Raw genomic sequence first — 23744 nt, 5'->3', positions numbered from 1 at the left:
ATGGAATTGACAATATCCTTACTGCTAATATGTATGCACTGTTTATTTGCAAAACAGATTTGTGTTTCAAAATTACAAAGCAAAAGAAAATGGCAATCAAGTCCCCAAGTAAACAATTCTATCTTAATTATTTTCTGTGCTTTACTATTACATTTTATTGTAAATGGTTCCATTCTTTCCAGTAATAATTTTAACCTGAGGCTATAGTTTTTTGGCTTTTATTTTTAAATGCACTTAAAAGTTGATTAATAAAGTGTATCCATATCTCTCAGTAGTTGTATTCTTCCTTCCAGGGGAACAGAAGGAAATAACTAGCAACTGACTAGAAACAAATGTTCATTTTTTTTATATTTAATGATCTTTATTAAACCTGAAAGCTAAAGGAAATGGAAGCAGCACCAGATTGTCAGCCAGGCTCTCGCTGTCATGGCCTGCAAGAACAGACTCCTGTGCCCAGGGCAAAAGCTAACAGGTTCCAGAGTCAGGCTCTGTATTTCCTGAGGTCACTACGACCAGACCCTTTTGTAAGCTCAGACCTTTCTGCATATGTTGGCACTCTTGCAAAAGAAGGTGCTCTATTCTCATTTCTTGGGCAGCAGTTCAAACTCAGGAAAAGTTTGAAACTGAAAGAACTGGTATGAGTGAAATGAAATCTGTACTTTCTGTTTATTGAAAGACAACAGTAAGACACTCCAAGATGTTGCTGATCCCAAACAGAAGTTGGAGATAAGAGTCTTACTTTTAGGAACTCTGCATACCATCAGTTATAGCAGCCCATGGTTTCAAGGTAATTATTAGTGGATTTGTGCATGGCTAGGCACCTCTCAACACAAATGTGATCTGCCTTAAATCTGAGCACATCTAACCTGGCATCACATCACCACAGCCACCACATGGTGTTTACACTGATGTGCACATGGATTGCATTGCTGGGTATTCCTTGTATTCCACTATCCATTTAGCTGGCTAATGCACTCTGGAAAGGCTCCAAGTCTGTAGCGGGTTGCTGGCTCCCTCCCACAGCCATGACCATTCATTTTGTTGAGTCCCTTCACATTCTTTCAGCTCCCAAATTCTCACCAGCTGTGAGGAAAGAAGTTACTACTTGGGTGTCTTCACTTCCAGCTGTCTAAGCAAGAGAATAAAAGTGGCTCACATACCAAGTCCTGGGAGACAAACCCCTCCTCTCCTCCTTACTGGACAGAGTCTATTTGGTGGGACAGTGTTGGTGATAGCCAGACCTATCTGTCTGCCCCAGCTCTCCACCTGGAAGGGGAGGAGAAGCAGAGGAGCAAGTCCTAGAGCGGTTCCTAGAAAATAAAGGCTCATGGTATGCTTGGTGTAATTGGAAAGCAGCAGATGGGTTTGTGGTGAGAGCATATTGGGACTTGTTCCATGTGTTTCTCTGACTGGGACAGAAGGGTGAGATTTGGCCTAGGCTCCGTCACGGACATGTGAATCCCCAACTGGTCATGAAGGATGGATGAGTGTGTGGGAAGAAGGGGGGATCACCCTGCTGGTGACCACTGACCTTCTGACACAACCCTCACACAGGATAATGTGATCCTGTGAGTTGTTCAACAGCAGTAGAAATACTCCCTCAAGGCCAGAGAAACCTGCTAAGCAGATGGATTGATGCTAGTTTGGTGGTAGGCAATGAAATGTCTGAGACTGAACTCTCAACCAAAAGAGCGAGTGCACGGTGTAAAACTGTGAGAATGGAAGACATTTCAGCCATGGCATTGTACAGATATATGATATTCCATGTGGGAAAAATTCTACTAGACAGAAGAAATCACTTTAAATAAATCACTTCAAAAAGGTATGAATGATTTCTATTGAGGGGAGTGAGTTTATACTGGTTCACCCCTCTGGAGAATGTGGCTTTGTCTTTTTTTAACCTTGATAAGGCCAAACCCAGATCTCATCACTTCATGAAACCCTGCCCTTGGGTCCATATGTGTAATATTCTAGGTACAATTGCATTCCTCTGTGATGTTTTGGTTTGTCATGGCCTCTAACAACTGGTACAGCATATCAAAGATTTACTCTCACTCCTTTGTTTGCTACATATTTGGTGGTAATTAGGTGCTTCATTTGTAGAAGTCCTTATGCAAAGCCTCTCTGCTGGAGCAGGATTACATAAGATTTATATCTGTCCTTGTGCAGAAATCTCCAAGGTCTCCACACTAAATCGCAGTCTTAACCTTGGATCCCATCCCACTTTCCAACCTTTTGATATTTTTTCTTGTGATCCAGGATAAATGCTATAGCCATCCCTGAGAAGTAAAAAGAAAGGTCTGACACTCATTTAGAACAAACCCATTAGAGGCAGGGGGCTTTGCATGCAAATATGAATCAGACAAATTGTTAGTTTGATTATAGTGATAGAAGGGAAAGAAATATCTTGGATTTTCCTTTCTTTTTTTTTTTTTTTTAATTAGTTTTGATTTATACATACAAGAGAAAGATCTTAAAGCCTCAAAATAAATGAAGATTCACAGAAGAGAAAATACGGTCTGAAAGTCTCTGCATCAGAGGAAGCATTTTAAAAAACAAAACAGATGACTGACATAGGGAGATTTGGTTCTTCTGGAGATGTAAGGAAACTTCTTTTCCAAAAGCTGGAAGAGTGACAACAAAGATAGAATGCATATGGGATTTTGCACCTCCACAATAAAATCAGCAGCAGAAATTGTAGCATGGGAATACAGCGTGGGACAGAACTGAAGTTTCAGCTTGCAGATGCCAAGTGCATTAAGAAACCTGGTAAGGAGCAAAGACATAAAAATAAGCAGTTTGAAATGCCATTTGCAAGGTGCTTGGTTTCTCTCTAATGCAGAGAGTCATATAAAATATGCAGGAATGTGGATTTCTTCGGTTTGAATGGGAAGAAGAAATTGATTTACAAATTCTGAATGGAATAGAAGCCTTAGACCAAGAGTAGAGACAAAGCAACTCCCTGCATGGTGTGGAGCAAATATGGGATGTAACTGCCTCTTCCTGTGGGAACTGCTTTGACTTTTGTGCTATTACAACATAATCAAGGTGCTCTCCGGTGTAATTGAATACTAGGGATTTTACTCTTTAGTGATCCTCAGATTAGTATAATCTTCTTCTTCATTGTTCTTGGGCAACTGGCCTTTCAGGACTTTCAGTGGTGTGCCTTCAAAGAGCCCTTTATATTTGCGAAAGGGTGGAAGCCAGCTCTCCGCAAAGTGTGCTCTGCCTGGCCTCTGGTAGTCTGGTGGCTTCACACAGACATTCCCGTAAGGCTTTTGAGGAGTCCCAACCCTCAGCCTTGCAGGGAAGCCTCTAGGTTGTGCAGGGGCTAGGAAGCAAGGGATTTTCTCATAAGTGATCTTGGTCCCCAGCTGTATCTGTGGGGCCAAGCAGAGGGAAAATCTTCCTCTCGCTTGTGGAAGAACGGAGAAAAGTTGAGTAAGCTGAAATGCACAGAATTCCCATGGCCCCATGCAGGAGCGGCTGTGCAGGTGAGAACAAAGCACTCTTGTTAGAAAAAACAATGCAGAGGATGCTACACAAAAACAGTCCTTTCACGGTATAGAGACCTGAAATACGCCCTGTTGATTCTGGGAGAGGCCTTTAACAAAGCTTTGTTCTTTACCTCCAAAGGTCTTGTTGCCTATTATTTGGACAGTTGCCTTTCTGCTTGCTGAGCTTTTCTATAAGAAGAAATGAAGCACTTTTTCCTTTTTAAATTATTCACATAGTTGCACTGCCATTTCAGGCACAATCTGTGTAAGGAGTGCTTAATCCTCTTTTGTTGTTTCCATGTACTTGTCCTTTTAAAATAATGTAAGAATTAAATATGTTATGGAATAATTCTGAGGATGAGTCTCTGTGGGAAAGCTGCATTAGATCATCAAGCCCACTTCCTTGCAGCTCCAAGCTGTGGTCCCCACAGGGAAGATGTACAAGATAAACTTATTTTACACTGGATGTTAGTGAAAAGGCCAAGAAATTATTTTTCTCCTAGTTAAACCTACAGAAAGCACACTCATATCAAAGACACTAAGCAAGCACAGATTTCCATAATGATGTGAGCAAGCAAAAGGAAAAAAGAAGAGGATTTTTACTCTTTGTAGTTAAGTAGGATTGCATTAATTCCTTTTGTATATCCCAGTGGCTACAAACTAAAATGAAAAATACATCCAGAGGCAGATAATGTCCTTCCTCTTATAGGGAGAGAAGAGTAAGCTACATTTCTGGAGGACTGTTCTCTTCCCTAACTGGAACTAATCCATACAGTCCCACCCAGCTAAGGCTGCTCTTTAAGGCAGACCCCAAGGTCCAGCTGATCTCTTCTGTGAAACCCCTGAACGATTTAGCAACAGTGACACAGACAGCCTCACCTCCTCCTTCGGCTCCTCATTTCTGCTCCTGTGGCAAAGGAGGAATAATATTCAGATTTACTGGCAGCCCAGCCTCACAGTGCCTCTTGAGGCCATGGCAAAGCAGGGCCCTGCAGCGCAGGAAGAATCAGAAGGGCAAGATGACTGAATTTCTCTGGCGCTTTCTTAGAAACGTCACCTGAGACCGTGAAGAGATCAAACGAATTATAGACTGGGACTCCATGCAGAAAGGTGCAAAGAGGAGACCATAGATCTTAAACCATGAGGAAGAAGGAAGGTTGGTGGAGGCAGAGGAAATATCCATCTAGCAAGTGAAAGTTGAAATAATCTAGGTAATTCCCTGCAACTATTACTGGATTTTTCCTTCAGCCTTTGAAAGATCAATTCAAAGTAAAAGAAGTTCCTCAGCAGGCTTTCCTCTCTCTCGAGATTTTGTCTCAGTTAAAAGCCCTGTCTGAGCAGCGCCAGTTGTGACATTCTTCAATTTTTAGTATTTTCCTATGTTGACCCTGTCAGGCCCATTGCTGTCGCTACACAAACAACTCAGAAACAGTAAAGGAGAAAAATTCCCAAGCAAGTTTTCTGAAACATATTGTGAAGAGGCATCAAGTACCTCCTTTCTATGCTAACAAGTTATTAAAAAAAGAAAGCTCTCTGGTGGAAGCAGATATAAAAGACACTTCTTAACTCCCTCACTTGTTACCACAGAGATTCCTGTATTTGTGGGGGACATCTGTCACAAAGGGTGAAAAAAAAATATTTTACTGTAGGCAAAGAACAGCCCGGGAACAAAACCATGTCTCGAAATCTAAACCCAAACTTTCTTTAAATTGTCCTTTAGGAAAAAATAACAACCAGGATTAGCAAACCAAACTATATTCAGATTGGAAATAACCAGACCAGAAGCCTAATGAGGGAAGAGAAAATGTGGCTCTTATAGCTCATAGAACAGGTTTAAAGCTGCTTGAAGGATAGCAGGGAAGTGATCAACCAGCTCAGGAGTGTGATTTCCTGTGCAAATAATTTCTAAGTGGAGATGTGACCAGCGCTTTGTGTTCTGTAGAAGGCAGTAGCCAGAAGCAGCAAAAAAAAATTTAACAACAAGCCAGAAGCAGCAGAAAAAAAATTAAGAATGCCAAGAAAGCTAATTAGCAGATGCTATCAAGACAGTGCAACAGAGTGATAACGTGTGATTAAAGACATCTTTAAGCCACTTCCAGGCCTCTCCTTTCTGGAGAACTAGCTAGGAGTGCATGGGTGGTTTCATTACATCCTCACTGTGGGCAGCTGCTCAAAGTCAAAACTGGCTGCAATCTCCCAGCTTTTCCAGGAGACTGAGCAGAAGAGGATATTCTCTTCCACTCCCACCCTTGCCTCATGTGGAGAGGCATGGGAAGGGCATCACACTGCCGATATGCTAATACTTAGATTTTGAGAGAAGCTGCTTGTGTAGGATGTACTCGACCTTCTGCCTCTTGCAGATTAGGTTCTCTCCGTTTTACTAACAACTTCTGTTAGTTCATGCTGAGCATTTAATAAAACTCTCAAAGAGTTGTTCTCACCCCGTGGACGGACAGTAGAAGCACAGGTGGACAAACATGACTATCGCAGAGTCCTACAGCACACTGAGGCCAAAATTAGGAACAGGGCTCAGACCTCCTGACTCCCAATCTTGTGCTCTGCCTGCAGGGGCTTCAGCCACAAAGTTACACAGGTGTGTTTTGAGTGAGAGGCAATGCCCTGTCTTTGGAGAGGGACCCAAAAGGGGGCTCAGAAAAAGAGCTCAAAGCACAGTCTTCCATGCAAGGAGACTAACCCAGAGGGCAGTCAGGTTCTGTCAGACAGATCAGTTTGCTTTAATGCATTTAAGCTAGCTGCCACTACTACTAAGTGGGCTGCCACTAAAGGCCCAAAGCCTTTATCCTGGCCCACAGTTTACGAGATGGTGAACAATACTCTGGAACTAGTAAATATGGTATTTCCCAGTTCTCCAGAACTTAGTATTTTCTAATACCGTAGCCAAAATGTACTATTTATTATTCATGTGTCATTATATGTGACCATCCCATGCAAACATTCCCAAACCCCATCTTTATGTTATGCTGGCATTGAGAACAGAAATAAAAATCCTACATGGTCAAACTATTCAAAATGCAAGAGATAGTACTTGCATATTAAATAATTTTCATGCTAGTCACACACGATTACATGAAATTTTGCTGGTGTTGGAAGAAGTAGGCCAGAGACTTTCTATCCATAATGTACATATATATTTGGCTTTTAAAAATAAATGGAATTAAAAATAATTGCATAATAATTACAACATGCTTTGTAGCTGCTGAGCTAGCATTGCAGGGAAAGTTTAATTTTCCTGTTTTTATTGTTTTTATGCAAATTAAATTCTCAGCATTAACTGTTTAGATTAACATTGGTGTGCGTCTTTTTTATAAGAAAAAGGAGAGGAAACAGTGCTGGCACGGTAATGGCTGTTCTCAAAGGTCAAACACATGCAAAACAAATTGGCCAATGTAAGGACTGCAGATTAGCAGAGGAAAGTATGCTTCTGGTGATAATCAAGTGTATTTGTTTAATAACAATACTTGCCACTATTACAATAATGACCTAAAGTTTTGAAGTGCTCATTTCCTCCCTGTACTGTTTGCCACTTTAGAAGGTGTGGATATGGTTGAGAACAGAGAAGATAAGAGCTACCGCAGAGATTAAAAGAGGCCTTCTCAGGCAGGGAACACTGTTGTGGCGAGTGGGACCAGTAGATGGGCATGGCATGATGGTAAGATGGCTTAGGAACTCTGACAGGACTCTTGTGGTGGGACGGTAGGCAGAGGCTTGCCCACTCACTTAACAGGACAATTCCCAAAATGTCCAGAGTTCCTTGTGCAGGTGAAGGCAACTGTGATCTTTTTGGTGAGATATGGAGGTGGTTTGCCATCGGCTTGCCAGAAGAGTCGAGAAAGGGCGCTCTGGAAGTTCAACTTTGACGAGAGGGGTTTGGCCTCCACAGAAAAGAGACTTCTGGAGCACGTCCAGTGAAGCAGCACGTTGGCACAGCTATAAAGCCCCCTTGTGATTTTCTAACCTCGAAGCTCCTGTGTGACCGAAGGCTGCACCGGTCACTAATTTGGATATTAAACAAGAACTGCCCCACTTCTCTTTCTTCTGAAGCAGTCCTTCCTGCCTAGGGGTCTGAGAAAGGGGAATTCAACACTCGGGGAAGCTGTGGAGACAACTGAAGGGCACGACTTCTCTCACGCGCGCTCCTCGAACAACTCGATATATTTTTTGCCCGCCCCCCCCCGCCTCCCCTCAGCTTTCTCCTGAGGAGACCCAAAGGCACCCAGAGGCGGAAAGGACTCGCCGCCACCCACCTACCCCCCCCCCATACCCTTCCTCCCCCCCCCCGCCCCCGACACCGGGCCCTGGGCGAGCAGGGTGGGCTCCTTGAAGCGTCTCCCACCCCACACCACGGCGGGTGACAGTTCCCTCTTGCCACCCCTTCCCCTCAGCGACCCCTCGGACCCAACGGACGGGCGGCTCCGCGCGCCGCCACGTGACCCAGCCCCAGCGAGCGCGGGGCTCCGGCCCCCCGCGGGGAAAGGGAGGGGCGGGGAGGGGGCTTCGCCCCCTCCCCGCCCCTCCCTTTCCCCGCGGGGGGCCGGAGCCCCGCGATCACGTGGCCGCGGAGTGATGTCACGCCCCCCCCCCCCCCCCTTCCCGCCCTATCCGCGCGGAGCGGCCGAGTGTCCCGGGGCGCGCGGCGCCGCCGCTCCGCCCTTCAGCAGCGGCGCGGCACGGCGCGGTTCGGTCCGCGGCTGCCGGCGGCGGGAGGCGATCGTAGCGGGACGCCGTGTTCCTTCATGAGGTGAGGTCGGCTCGGCGTGAGGTTGCGTGCACGCAGGCACGGCGGCGGGCGTCGTCAATAGGGGCTTTGTGTGCGGCGCCCACCTGCCCCCCGCCGCCCAGCGCGGGGGGCTGCTGCCGCCGTTGCCGCCGGGCGCTTCGCCGGCGGAGCCGGAGGGGAGAAACCTTCTGCGGGGCGCAACAGGAGGGAACGTCTCCCTTCTCTTCCCCCTCGGTGCTGCCGGAGAGCCCCGTTTTCCCGGTGTGGAGAGCACCGGGGAGGGGGGCGGGGGGGTGCGCAGCCCGTCAGTCGGTGCCGCTTGGCTGTTTATTTTTATTGACTTTGTTTATAGTTTTATGGTTTTTTTTTTTTTTTCTCTCCCCTCGGTGCGTGGCGGGGGCTGACAGCTGCCCGCGGGCGTCAGCGGTAGCACCCCGGTGCGGTCAGGCCGGCGCCGGTTCACCGGCCCCCGCATCCCTACCCGCCCGTCGGTGGGTCTCCGCGGGTCCCTCAGCCCCGAGCGGAGCCGCGGGGGCCACCCTCGCCGCCTCGGGGAGGGGGTCGCCCGGCCCCTGACAGCGCGGGTCCGGCTGAGCCCCGGGGGCAGCCGTGCCGCCTCCTCACCCCTTGTCCTGGGGGTCCCTGACAGGAGTTTCAATCCGCCCCCCCCGGGGGGGGGGGACACCCTCAAATTGCCTCGCTCCCATGAGAAAAGGTGGCCCCGGGGTCGGCGTTGTCTCGGTGCTCGTGTGGGGCGGTTTCTCTCCGGGGTTTCGGTGGGAGCTCGGGGAAGGGAGGGCTGGCTACCGGGCTCCCCGGGGGGCGGTGGTTGGGCCGGGCTCCGCCGGGTCCTCCCGCACCGCTGCCGGCCGCGTCTCCTCCTGCCCCGCGGGCAGGCGCGGGGGGTACGCCGTCCTCTGGCGGCGGGGGCTTGAAAGATGAAGATTTGCTGTAGCTGTGAAAAAAAAATTAAATCGCCTGCTTTAGGAATCGCGTCAAGTTTAACCGGGAACCTGTGTTTCTAAGTTCCAGCAGCGCACGCGAAGGATTTTTGCTTTCTCTTGCACAGCGTTTGGCAGCACAAGCTTTCTGCAGTCTGCTGTTGCCACTTGTGACATTCTTAAGTTTCTCCCTGAGAAAAGGCCAGTTAAATTCTGCTTTATCAGCACTGCAGGATCTTAATAAATTCTCCCGTTTGTTTCTATAGTGAGCGTGAGCATGCTTATTACAGAACTGATACAAAACGCTTGTAGTGTAGTGGAGTGAGTGCTACTTTGGCAGAAGCTGTAGTCTCTTTTTTTTTTTTTCTCCCCCCTTTATCCCAGTGGGTTGCAGATTAGTGTGTGTTATTTTTAAAAAAAAATCAAATGCCAAAAACTACACATACATAAGTTTAAAAAGGCTTTCTGATGTCCTAGATTAACTAGGAGTAAATGAATTTAGTAAATATCTGTCAGTGACCTGCTTGGCTCTTGTCTTGGGACACTCATGGAAAGCGGTCAATGAGATTTTATTTACTAATAGGAGAATTGCATAACAGCCATATGAACCAGAGTGAAAGAGCATTTGAGTAGAACGAGGCTTGATATGAGCTCAGGCTTCTCTTGATTTGAAGCTAAGCTCAGTGCCAATAAGTCACACTATGCAGTAGCAGAACGTCCATCCTTCCATTCTCTAAAAATATTGGCCCTGTGCTATTCTTGTCCCTCTTGGAAGAGTGCGTCTGTTAGTAAAGCAATAAAATGCTACCTCCTCCCCTCTCCTTCCCTGAACCAGGAGATGGATAACATCAAGTGGAGAAGAGACTAGGCGGGAGGCTGCTGGTCTCGTGAAGCAATGTAAGCATTTCACAAGAGGGGTTCACTCGCTTGCCTCATCTCTTTCTTTTTCTTTCGTTTTGTATGATCCTCACTGTGTTACTTTTCTTCTCCCCCTCTCTGATAAGGATTTTGTGCCTCTTTTGAGGGAAAAGCAGTGCCTGGAGAAACATGAAAGCTGACTTCTTGTGCGAGATGTTGGCAACTTCTAAATCCTACTGCAACAATACCCTAATCACATTCCTTTTGAGAGCTGATTGTGGGCTAGTTCTTTTTGCACGGGGATAATGCTTGAAATAACTACAGAGAAAAAACAAGCAAAACTAGAAGAAATAATTTCAAAGCTTTTGTGCCTTGCTTAGTGGCAGAGATAGTAGACTACTGAAAATCCCAAGGTGGGAGCACAGCAATCCGTAACATCTTCTGGGGTTATAGATTGGAGTAACTGGCTCTCCTGCTGTGTGTGTACTTTCTGCATGTCTGAGAAACCTGTTCTCTTGCCTGCATTCCTTGGAGTTGCTATCTAGGTGCCTGTGAATGCACATAGGTGATAGCTCTGCATTTGAGGTAGCTTGGGGCTTGTTTTCAGAGTTGTCAGTCCTTGCTGCTCCTAATGTTTTGAGGGTCATCTAATAATGCGTTTTTAGGGTATAGAGGAAGTAGTGCAAATAGCTGTAATTCAGGTAAGACATTAGAGCAGAGCTTATCGCTGTCAAACTGCTAGAGACAAATGCAAGTCTGGTGAAGTGTGGAAGCAACTGAAGAACTCCACGGGCACTTAGCACTAGCTACCAGTCCAGGTACTTGCCAAGGACTTCTGGAGTGGAAGCACACAGCAGTGAAAGAAGGCATTTTTCCCTTATGTTGAGATCCAGAACAGGATGGCCAGTAATGCCTGGAGGTGATGGTGGTAGTTGGTGTGCTGAACTTGAGACCACCTCTGGAAGAGAGAGCCTCTGGCCTAATGGTTAGTGCGTTTGCCTGGGAAGTGTTAGATCTTGACTCTGCAGGCAGACCATGCATTTTGGATAAATGCTGCAATAACGTGTGTATATTTTCTAAAGTTGCCATAGTCTCCTTTTGGTTTTGTGCCTGGAAGCCATTGCTGCTATTCAAAATACTGTAAAACAAGATGCGTGGCTTGTTTCACCTGAATCTACAGCAGGGATGGGTAAAGTGGAGAGCCAAGTTTGTTCAGTCATTAAAATAGAAAAAGAATTTGTGTGATGGCCTCTCTATGACTCTAACTTTAGTAGCTGAGGATGTTCCATTTCTTTCCTCATAACTGCTGAGAGGCAGGGAGCTACTGTTGGTTATTGCAGATGTCTGGATTCCCAAAGGCACTGGGACACCCTGAAATGTGTCTGGGGAGTTTGACAGTCAGGTGCTTTCTGAGGACCTTGTTTACAAGGACTTGCCTGAGACACCAGCATGATAACCCTAAGGGAGATTCAGAGATTCATAGGTCTCTGCAGGCGGGGAGAAGTATCTTAAAACACTAGATCTTCTTCAGTATTTGTACAGCACCTAGTGCCACTGCTATTGAATGTAAGTTTCAACAACCTGAATAAAATCAAATAAAAATCACTTGATTATCACTAAGATATACGTGTTGATCTTGCTGATGTTCTGCTAGTTTATAGCATTGATAGTCTTCTGGGATAGAAAATATTTGACTTCCTAGTACTTTTTTTTTGAGGGGGTAGAAACACCCCAACTCTCTTTCCATTTTTGGGTAATGTTTAAAAAGGTACTGCATTTTCATCACCTAAAATATTTTCTCTACACACGAACTTGGAAGCTGAATCGGGGAGTTGTGTTATCAGCACAGGCTCTGAAGGTATTTCTAGACTGCAGAGGTTTTCAGTAGGATACCCTTCCAAGACCTTTCAAAAGTATAAGGGTAGAGTTTATGGTGGGGCTTGGCAAACGTCTTAGATAAATTAAATTGATGTTCCCGTTTTCCTGACTCCTGCCCTAATAGATGACTGTTCTGCCTTAGGCTATTTCAGAATATTAATCCATACAGGCATGGATATGTCTCTTCATAGATTTAACGTTGCATCTGTACAGATTGTCATGTTTGCTGATTCTGAAGAGCATCTAGTTGAATGGCTGATACAGAATATGAGGAGGGCAGTAAGTGTAAACAAGTACTAGCTGTTGTTACCCATGTGGGTTTCCCATTTAAGAACTGGCATTTCACAAGTGGGACTCTGCGTCATTTTTCTCTATTTCTAGTTGTAGCTGGATGCTTCAATTCCAATCTAGCCCTGTTGGACTAAGCATTGAACATGGAAAAGTCTTCAGGACTGCAACGTATCTTATGTATGATCAAACCAGAGAATATGGTCTCAAAATTGAGGGGCACGCAAAGGGAGGGCCGCCTTTTTGTTTTAGAGACAGGGAAATTGAAAGCAGAGAAAGACAGTGGTATGTCCCATTTCATGCAGCAAGTCTTGTCTCTTTTACTGTGCTCTTCAGTGAGCTGGATGTGTGTTGACAGACACTTCCAGACAAAAGAACTGGAGTAAGAACAGAGTAAGGTTGCATGTAATGAGTGAATGACAAATTTGTGTGGACTTCGCTTGAGCTAGAATTTTGCCTGGAGTGCTGTCTAATATGCCAAGTAAACAAATCAGGGCAATGTCACATTTTGATTTTTCTCTAATCTTCTCCTGTAATTCACTGTGTCTAAGGCCTTGTTGATGAGAGCTTTCTCCTAGCTGTCTAGAACTGATTTTGAAAACACTGTTTAACAAACTGCACATATCCACGCATCGACAGTCTTCCCTGGGTTTGTATTGGTTGTATAACATCCACCGCAGAGGCTGGTACTGCTTCAGCTGAATCCATTAAATCCCTAAAAGTTTAACATTTGCAAATTCTGAATATCAAAGGAAGAGTAGCGAGTTGATGCAAAGTGTTCTGGAGGAAGGAGCAGTAGCTGTAGATTTGTTGGTGATGCAATATCTGTGGAGCTCTAACTTTCAGGCTCAGATGCTTAAATTTGTACAGTTCAGCACATCCTTGCTAGTGATTTGTGAACACATAGAGGGATTGTACTATGTTACCCAAGGCCCTTGCTATCTCTGATGTCCAGTTCTATTTAGAGTGGGATTAACAGTGTATAAATCCCTCCCACTCTTGTGTAGTGCTTGGGCTTCTCAGTGCGTTTTTCAGTGTGTTTTCATTAGTAAGTAATAGTAGATTAAACATGACAAGAATTATTTGTCTTTATAGGTGACATTAAGTTTAAAAAAAATTCTGTTCCATTTGACTTTTCGTACGATAGGAGGATGGGTTACTCAAGATGGAAAAACTAAGCTGTGCTGATAAAGAGTGGGGAAATGTTCCCATTGCTTTTGGTGACATCATATGTGCTTCTAGGCTTTGGCCTAAGAAATAGGATAATATGCTCAGCTGGGTGAAAGTGAGAAGGTAGTCAGAGATGAAACGTTGAGTGGATTTTTTTTAGGACGATGTGGGCTTACTGCATTTATGTATGAACAACCAAAGAGGCTGGGCAATAGCTAATGCCTCCAGGTGGTCCTGTGGCTTTGGCAATGCTAAGGAGAAGCTCGGGTTTGGGCATGTTCTTGGTATGGGATAGTAGGTCAGGGGAGCTCAGGCATGTGAAGCATTTGAGAAGTTGGGTACTGAAGGTGGGCAGCATAAGAGATGCTAGTAGTGTGGATGCCTCTGGCTGCTCTGCAGCGCTGGCTGCCGCAAAGGCTTGTGCTTCTGGCTCAGAGCAGGGCTTGTGATTTAGAAAGTGATCATCCAGAGAATAAATGGTGGTGGTGTGCTTTGGGAGAAGACGCTTCTGGGGCCCCTTATCTTCCCCTGTGAGCACAGGTGTATTCACACAAAGGAGATGTGAGTGTATGGTGGCAATGGTATTCTTCCAGACCCTTTTTTCTTTCTTTCTTGTTTTTTTGGTTTTTTTTTCCCCTTCTCTTTGTCAGATCTTGCATGGAGTCTCTAGTTCTTTCCTGTAACCTCACAAAGTTAAAAATTTTTTTGAAGTATTTTTGGGAGGGGAAGGGGAAGTTAGTTGATGACATGAATCATGCTTTGCTGGAGAAGAGCACTGTCTCAGATGGAGGCTTCTCAGGGTGTTCTGAAAGAGGTGCAAGATTTTTGACACCTAAATTAATTGAATTCAGCACTTATCAGTAAAGGGTAACTGTCATTGGCATGAACAGTATGCATAGTGTGTGGTTTTACTGTAAACTTGTAGTTTTACTTAGTAAAACTGAGGCTGTTTCACTGTTGCATCACTCGATCTTTGGCCATTCAAGGAGTTAATTGTAACATTGTTTGAAAGGCCTTGCTCTCATTTTAATACAATGTAATGAAACAAAACTAGTATGTCAGTGTTGTTTTTTACTGTGGTTTGCACAAATCTCACTGTAAATCAGTGGGGAAGATTATCCTAATCCGTTTCCTACATTTAAACCTAAAGATTGTATTGTGTATTAAAATAGAGTTTCAATGAAATTATTGAGGCCAAAGATTACCACCACTTTAATGTCTCTTGTTTTAACTAGATAGGTTTACCACCAACCAAAAGATGTTTTCTGTGGCTTGTATTCCAGAAAGCCATTTCTTAACATTAAGCTGAAGTGAAGATGAGATAGAGGACTAGATATTTAGTTTTGGAGCTAATGGTTAAAAGCATGTGATCAGCATTAGCTGTTGAGAATCCCTGGAGTTAAGCGCTTCTCTACTGCTAACTTGCTGCAGCTACAAAATGACAGCACTCAGTATTTATTATCGCATTTGTTCTGAAAGCGGAGAAATGCCACTATTAGTAGAGATTGCTTCTTGTTAATACCTGTGATTCATTGCAGAAATATTGTTTTGAAGTGTCTTGATGCTCCCTAGTGAACTTCTAGTAGTCGTTTCCTATCTTGTAAAACAGGAGTGTATTAATGGCACTTCCTTTATCCCCCCTCTGGCAAATGAACAGTTGTCATAAAGCTCTGCTAAATGAGGATGCTGACCTCTTTTTGCATCAATTCCAATAATTACACCCTTTGAGAGGTGACTTCCTCATTTAAACAGTGCCAAGAAAAGAGAGCCCTCACCGTTTCATGGGTTTTTATCTCTACAGCTGAAGGATTATGGCCATTATGATGCACAAGCTGTAATCTTAATGTTTGTGTTTAACTACCTCTTATGGAGAAAATACAGATGTGACATATGCTAAACTTGGGAATGCTGTTTTTCTGTGCTTGTGCATGCTTTTTTAACTATGCTGAGGACTTGGGTTTCATATTCAATGTATAAAATGCACTTACGCAAGAGGTGAAGTATCCTGTGGGAAAAATAAGTTGGCTTCCAACAGAAACACAGCTCACCTCCCTTCCTTCCTCAACAGGGGGAAAAGTAGCATATTAGGAGTGCTAGCAAAGCTTATTAATTAGAATCTGTTACAGGTTCCTCAGAGAAGAGAGTCCAGCTTTGCAGCTGTTCTGTGCCTATACCTACAAAGAGTTGTCATCTCCCCCCATAGCCTTGTAGTTGAGTACTTTATCTTCCATGGGAGCTATAACATCTTTTGTTCACGGGAGCCAAAAATGCTGAGGGAGTGGGAAGCAGAAAGACAGCCTATAGCAGGCAATTTTTTGGCAATCTGTATGTGAGGGAAGATTTATTGTTTTCAATTCCCCATGCACAGGATTTCTTTATATTTTATTCACTGGTCTAATTAAACTGTTTACCTTTTTTTTTTTTTTTTTTTTTAGTCAAACATGTTTAAGTTTTAAAATAAAAAGTCTTATTAAGTTTTGGATTTTGTGGGATACTGTATGATGTTTCTCAGATTTTAAAGTTCCTTTAAGTTGTGGTTTTGTTTTTTCCCAAAAGTTTTAAAAACAGTTTGGGGTTTTGTCCTCTGTTTTCTTTCTTGCTTTCAAATTTCGTTTTCTTTCTTGCTTTCAAATTTCGTTTTCTTTCTTGCTTTCAAATTTCGTTTTCTTTCTTGCTTTCAAATTTCGTTTTCTTTCTTTTTTTTTTCTTTTTTCTTTTTTTGCTGGTGTGGTATGTGAAGAAGGCCAGATAAGTGTAATGGTATTTGCCTTGTCTGTACCCTGGCATTTCTGGTCTTTGCAATGCTCATCGTAGTTGGTGTTGCTAGAGAGTGATTTAGGAGATTATTGGGCTCTCGCTGAGGTTCAGGCTCCTTTCCAGTGCAGGTTATGACGGACAGTTGTGCAATTTAAACACCGTCTCCAAAGTTTGAGTAGGTGTAGCAGAAATGAAGTGGTATGCTTCTCTCATAGCAACCTAAAATAATTCCTTCTTTTTGATTGTTCGAAACTTGCTTTTTTTTTTTCCTTTATTTTTTGTTACTATATTACAAATACTCCATTCAGCTCAGGAAAAAGCTAAGAAATTGTCACTTAAGCCAGGGAGTGAAAAGCTTCTGCAATTTTTTTTTTCCCTTTTCCTTTTGGATGCTAAAGAACTAGAAATGCCAGAAGCCCATTCTCCTTCAGATGAAAAGCAAGAACTTCAAGTGAAACCCCTCGATCATATACCTGAAAGCAGTCAGGAATCTCGTATGACTTTAAAATGACTGTTTAATTAGACTTAGAGTCATTTAATTAGATTTAATGATATTCTAACAGCCTACAGAATTACCCCATCCAGATTACCTACTGGAGGTGTGTGTTCTGTGGGAAATGTATTTGTGTGTATGTAGCATATGGGATTTCTTGTTTGTTTGGGGTTTTTTGAAGAAATGTGTTTGTCTTAAATGGCTGTCAGATAAATATGGGGTTGAACTAAATGATGTGTTTACTTAGCACTAATCGCTATTTCTGAGTGGTACTTAGCGTTGTATTTTGTGGAAGCATTCATATATATTCTACCAAGAGTATACTGTGTAGTTGCATTTTAAAACTCGTAGTAGAGGGATCGTGTAGAACATAGCAACTTGCTTCATAATAATGAGACTTTCTTTTATGAAACAATTGGATCTCACTTTGCTTATCAAACTGTAATCTACTGTTTGTGAAGAGTCATGTGAAACATTGGTGACCCTGCATGACCTATTTGAATTTATGCTCCAGTCCTCATTTCAGTTATTTATTTATCTGACTAGACTCGTAATATTTTTTCTCCTTTTTTTTCTAGGGTGGAGGGAGGAAGTTTATACAGCTGAACATCCTTTACTTTAAACTGTTTCTTCAGAAGGAATTTGTATAGCAGCTAAAACTTGTAGATGAGAGTGACTGGCTATTCCAGTGAGCATACTGTAAAACTAGAAATTTGGAACATTTTTGCATAGATGGCTTTGCCCAGTCCAGATGTATGTTGCTTTTTCATTAAGTTTTCCTGTTGTGCTCTAGGAAAAAGCACATTGTCATGCTACTTTAACATGCTGTTCGCCATTATATTTGTCTTGGATTGGTAATATGTTGTATATTGATTGAAGCTTTCTGTAGGAAACTTTGCTTTAGGCACTGGCTCCCTGTTCCCTGGTGAGAGCTTGCATCTTGTCTGTAATGCTAGTTGTATATGTTTGTGCAACTGCTGCTTTTCTTCACTTGAAAGGGAGGAGGGGGGAACATGACTGTTTGTGATAGTGCACTGCCAAATTAAAAGCAGCTATGGCTCCAAGAAAACACATACAGTTTCTTATGGGGAAGAGCATAAAACAATTCTTTCAGTGATAACCTCTGTCTTGCTCAGATGGTTCTATCTGCTATGTTGTGTTGAGCTGTCCTAGTATGTGTCATGCATGGTTTAAGTATAATTTTGAATTTGGTTAGTGGTTAGATTTGCACTTACAATAGTGGTGGTACTTCTGCTACCCAGTGCAGACCCACGGTTGTAGGATAGTGAAGTTTTAATGAATAGCTTTGAATGTTTATTTCTGCTTTTCCCACTTTACAAATGACTGCCCTGATGATAATGTTAAAATAGGCAGTGGGCACAGAAAGCTGCTACATGTATGAACATGCTGGTGATCTAATTATGTTGGGAGGTAGCTAGTATAACATGATACACACTTGAGGTTTTGGTAAAGATTTGCTCTATTCTTCTGTGGTCAGACTTAGGCTTGCTTTTAAGTTTGGAGAAGCAGAAAGTTTCCCTTAGCTAGCTGTTAATCTTTTTTAGAGCTTGAGGGCTAAATCCTCAAAGGGTGATATAGGTATGCAAATTCAATTCAGACTTGGCTGCCAGTGAACTGAATGGTATCAAGTTGGAATCTTATTTTTCTTTCTTTTCTGTTTAGATATTGAAGAGGGATAAAAAGCTCCTCAAAGGTTTGGAAGGTTGGATGTGATCAGCATGAAGAGCTTAAAAGCAAAGTTCAGGAAAAGTGACGTAAGTATTTCTGCTCAGTTTGACTGCTGGTTTCCATGCTGGAAACAAGTTCTTCACTCCCACCTTGATAAGGTTGTAGGTTAATGAATTACAGAGAAGAAAACCTTTTTCCAAGCACAAAGGCAACAGCTGAATACAGTATGGAGTAGGCTGTTTCTATTCGAATTTTAATTCGCTGTTATGCAAACTAATAGTATTTCACTACCTTGCTCCCCATAACTGAATCATGCACATATGTGTGGGGTCTGCAGAGCTTCTGTTAGATTGTGCTGGTGCCCAGACTGAAACTTTGTTCCAGGTATAGGATTAAGCCTGGTAAAGACTTTTCTACCCAATCATATTTCTGTCTAAGCATAATACCATTCTTATCAGTGTGGTGTTTGAGTGCTTAACAAAATGTTTCCTCAGTCTGTGGCAGGGTTTCTTTGTCAGCAGGAACAGAGGAACTAGCTGTGCAATTAGAGCAGCTGTGGCTTATCAGTTCTAGCACTACAGGAGAGGTGGGTATGAGGCTTGAGCAGTGAGGATGACAGACATAAATATGGAGGTCCTACAGGAGACTCTTCAGAACTGCATTTAGAGAGACATTAGGCTGCACATCGTATATTGCCTCTTGCTAGTAGTAGTAGTAGCAGTGGAGATCATCTCCATGATCTGTGAAAAATGTGATGTTCCATCCTTCATCCTAACTTTGTGTGCTGCTTTGAAAGAAGTGATACATTGTTGTTTGTCATGGCCAGATTCACAGGGGGTCCTAGAGCAGCCATGTTTGGTGAAGATGCTTAAGTTTTAGGAAAATGGAGCTTCTTAAGTTTTGATGTTCAGGAGTAGAATTGCACACTGCACTCAGGAGTAGTACAGGCTGTGCTTTGATGTAATGGTGTGCCATGAGACCATCTTTAGAGTGGTGTCTTCAGCTGACTTGTAATGCACTTCAGGAGCTGTGAAGAAGGTAGAGATCATGCTGTGGTGTAATCTGTAGATGTGCTGATTACTGCTTCAAAAGTTTTTTGAGCTACAGGTTAGCATTTGGTGCAGCTGCTGTATTGGCTTCTTAGCAGCAGCACTGGTGGATGCTCTACCCCTCCAGTTTAGCAAGAGCTCTTTCTAAAAAGATTACCTCTAGAAATGAGGTAAATGTGTCAACCAACCTTTGGGAGCAGAGGGCAACACTTAACTTCTTAAGAAGTGTTTGGCTTTTGCTAGTTGCCAGACTGAATCAGCCAGTGGCACAGTGTCTTGTGCCACTTCATAACAAATAAAAATAACGTCACAAGTCTCTGGTGTCTCATCTAACTGAATATGCCATTCAATTTAGAACTGGTAGAATTTTGTGGTCAGTCAGTGTTGCTCCTGTTGCAACAAGTAGCTGCAATTGCTATTTTGAGTTCACCTACACCAGTAAAACTTTTCATAGGCATTTGCTTCAGTAATGAAAACAGTCCTTTGGCTAATATATGAACACACTTGGTATTATGGAAGTTAGGTGTGCCTGTGTGTTAGGATGACTTCATTCACACTTTTATGCTAGTTGGCTGGGCTGCTGCTCTAGAGCAAAGGCTAAGTGACGTGCATGATGCAACAAGATCTTGCTGTAGCTAGTCCACCCACTGTTATAAATTGTACTGGTTCACTTATTCCTTGCTTATCTATCCCTGATAACTCGCTCACGCCTCTCCCCAAACCCAAGTAGAGTCTGAAAGTAATTGCTGTTTTGATACTACTGCTGTCTGCTGGCAGGAGACAAAGTTGACCACAAAGGATTTTTCAGATACCTAAAATTTAGATATGCAGCTCTAAGAGCCCAGCAGTCTAAATCCATGACAGTCTGGTTTCCTCTGTTTTGAAGCCAAACCTTAAGGGCATAATTCAAAACAGCCAACAGGAACCGTTCTATATTTTGTGCAAGATAAGCAAGGAATATTATCCTTCTCTTTAGTTTCCAGAAGCTGCCCTTAACTATAATTTGTGAGGAGGAGGAAGAAGAGGAGGTGGTTTTAATTGGAATTAGTCTTATTTGTATCTCAATTTATAAGATGTGGTAACTGCTTTTGGATTGGGGATAAGGGTAAAGTCAGCAGGGATAGAAGGACTCTTTTTCTCATCCTACCTCCCTCGTGTTTCTTTCTGGAGGAAGTCTTTAGTGTCTTATTTTGTAGAACTGAAGGTGTCTTGGGGGAAGGAATGGTACCCTTCTCTTTAGCCTCACTCTTAGCATAAAAATATAGGAAGAGCAGAAGGAGTAGGAATAAGTCTTCAAGGTGTGTATGAGAAACAGGAATTACACAAAGACTTCTCCAGCAGTAAGGCTGATAACATAAAACTGTACGCTGGAATGAAGACCATGTAGGAAACTTCCCTGAAGTATTAAAGCTCTCTAGGCTATTCTGGAGTGGCTGAATTGAAAGTGGGCAGAACTGCTGATACTCATGCATATGTCTCTGCATCCCTCCTGCAGGGCTGTGCTTTGGTGCTGTAGCTATACCGGTCTTGCTGCTTGCAAAAGAGATGTCGCTGCTCCCTCTTCTTTCATCTCTGCCTTTCTGGTTTTGAGGGTATCTGACCCTGCAGTGAGCCAGTTCAGGGACATAAAGTGATGGAAGATGACTTTGTGGGGTGAGTTTTAGCTGGTTTAACTCCCGGCTCTGTCTCACTGCAGGGTCAGCCCTGAGAGGAATGGTGAAAGCAGGAGGAGCATCAGAACATCTCTTTCCTGCAGCTGTTGCTTGGCTTAGCTGTAGTGTCAAATCATACCCTGAAATTATTGGCCTAAAAAGCACAGGGGTGGGCATGCTAGCAAAGGAGTTGCAGGAACACACATGTAAATAAGGCTGCTAATTCCGATATTTAGCAGAATTGATACAGCCCACAGGTGAGCGATGGGAGCATGACTCTTCTTAGATGGGAGAGTGACTCCTCACTTCACGCTTTTGCTGCTCAGCTCCCCTGTACCTAACTTGACTCACTCTGTGTGTGTGCAGGCAGCTCTATTAAGTGGAGAATCTTTTTTCCTTGACACACATAATCGCTGTAAAATCCTTCCTGGTGGTGACTGTTGCCATGTGAACGTGTGGATTTGGAGTGGAGGAATGAGATTTATTGCTCTGTCACAAATGAGTATTGTTAAAGTGTAATGCGTAGTTACAGGAGGATGCTTGTAGACTAGAAAGTTGTGAACAGGATGCCTAGGTGGGAGCAAATGCTGAGACTGGAAACTAAGTAGTGGATGTGTACACTTCAAGAGTCTGTAGACAAAACAACACAAATGTCAAGACATAAGTGCCAAAGCAACTAGTTTCTTCTGCCTGAGAAGAATTCTACTGTTATTTTCTCCATTCTTTCTTCACCTCTTGTTCCTCATTATCAAACTCAAAACATACTATTAGTAACACCTAAGCTGATAACGTAAAAGGATGACCATTTTAATTGTTGCAAGACTATTACATGTGACACTTGAAAAAGTTGGTGTGATAATATTGGGAACTATCACTTCAGAGTTTGAATTTGTTTATAGACTGACTATAGTTTATTCACCCAATAGAGAATGAACTTCTCTACCCAGTAAGACAGAAGTTCTTCACTGTTTCTGCTTGGAAAAGCAGAGATTGAAACAATCCAATTAAAACAAACACAGTGCTACTGATGTCTTATTAGGCCTCTTATTAATATTTGAGGTTGCAGTGTTTTCTGTAGTAACTAGTTGGTTTGTGGCCTGACTTCAAAAGCATCTAGAATCTTAAACAGGCAGATGAAGGCCAAGTGGATTTTCAAATGTGCAAAGATATCAAGCCTGTCTAAACATGTTTTGTCTGATTCTTAAGTATGACAAGATGCTCATCAACATTTTTAGGCACCTACACACATTTAAATATCTAGCTCTTTGATACTAAGATGTAGGAACCTAAGTGATCTGTTTAAGTAGATTTGTTTTTAACTGTGTTCTTGATTGCTCTAAAAAAGGCATATTGTGTGAAGGCTGTGATGTATCAGATTGTTTTCAGTCTCTGACTTACATCTGTAGGTGAAAACTGAAAAGCTTGAGGGCTGTTCTCTGTGAGTATTGAAGATCAGCTGAAAAACGTGTCTTGCAATTTGACAATGGACCAATTTTCTTCCAATTGCGAGCTTGTTGACTGGATAAGATGAAGATAAGAATTGGGATTTGCTTCCAAATATCTCCAATACTGAATAATTAAAATAGTAGAGTGTCTTTTAAAATTGAAAATTGACTGTGCAGTTCAGGAGGAAAAGTAGCTATTGTCAGAAGCAGAGCCAAGACAGGCTGGGATTTCCCAATGCTAATCACCAGCTCTAACTTCTGGTATTTCTGGAAATGTCTATTTGTTGTACTATCATGCGGGGGTTGAAAGGTTTGCAGTTCTTATGAAAATTTCTGCTTTTTGGCCTGTGGTGTAGTCAGTGTTCCATAAATCTCAAAATGATGAGGCAGTTAGGTATGTTGTAATATAAAATTGCAGTCTTAATCTAGACACTATGCTAATTAAGGCTTGGCACTTTTTTTTAATGCCCAATGTTCTAAGTAGTAGGCTCCCATTCAACAGTTTTTAAAGTATAAAAAGCTACATGGGGGTCTGGAATGGAAAGATTGCTCAGATAAATTCCATTGAAATCACTGTGTTCCCATGTGCTCTGGACTGAATGTGTGGGCAAACAAACCTTGGGTGGGGCAACTTTAAAAATAATAAAGCAGGATCTCCTTTAAACAGCCCTTAAATTCTTTTATCCACTGAAAGCTACATTTAACCTAAAAAGGAGCATTGGTTTGTTGAAAATTGCACTATCCACTCTATATATATACTACTTTCTTTCAGGGTAATTGTGACCAAAAAACCCTCCACATACAGAGTTCACTCTGGCTAAAAAGTGAAATAGCAATGTTGTCTGACCACTTTACCCCATTATTTAGAAAATGAACTACTGAAACTTGTTTTTATTTAGGCGTCCTTCTTTTATTGGATGTTGAATTGAATAAGCCTGAAACATATGATCAGTATTGTAGCTTTCCCTCAGTTTATTGTGTTCTTCACTAATAATTTTGGATTCCACTATACAGTGTGTAGGGGGAGACTTGATCTCTGGAATTTATAGGTTGTTCTCAACCACTTCTTCTTGGGAAAGGAGGATTTGGCCGCCTTTCCCTCTTGAAACAAATGCTGTGGCTCCTGCTTCTGCCTCCCTCTGTCAGGAGTCAAGGGTTCTACCTTCCACCTCTTTTTCTGCTCTGGAGCTATTTTGCTTCAAGCCTCCAGTTCTGGACAGCATAAGACTCTGCTCTAGTCAGCTTGGTCTCCCTGCCAAAGCTTAAATGCTTTGTGCAGGAAAGAAGTT

At 42.9% G+C, this 23744-nt stretch overlaps 1 protein-coding gene across 5 annotated transcripts in view; it reads left to right on the top strand.

Annotated features, from left to right (window-relative positions):
* The first annotated feature begins 8130 nt into the window (after positions 1 to 8130).
* RAI14 (retinoic acid induced 14) overlaps positions 8131 to 23744 on the top strand; it is an 89956-nt gene continuing 74342 nt past the window's right edge. For 4 of the 5 annotated variants that reach the window (XM_030004854.2, XM_030004853.2, XM_030004850.2 and 1 more), the window contains exon 1: positions 18304 to 18395. Coding sequence is in view for 1 of the 5 variants with exons in the window: in XM_041120868.1 (XP_040976802.1) it covers positions 18360 to 18395 (36 nt within the window). In the remaining 4 variants the exon portion in view is untranslated. Of the gene's footprint in view, positions 8257 to 18303; positions 18396 to 23744 lie in introns of those variants that run through there. The other variant, XM_041120868.1, reaches the window with a different exon arrangement.

Source organism: Aquila chrysaetos, chromosome Z, assembly GCF_900496995.4.
Source record: "Aquila chrysaetos chrysaetos chromosome Z, bAquChr1.4, whole genome shotgun sequence".
NCBI classification, from domain to species: domain Eukaryota; kingdom Metazoa; phylum Chordata; class Aves; order Accipitriformes; family Accipitridae; genus Aquila; species Aquila chrysaetos.
Note: the sequence above shows the minus strand (reverse complement) of the source record. Positions and strands in the feature narration are given on the sequence as shown.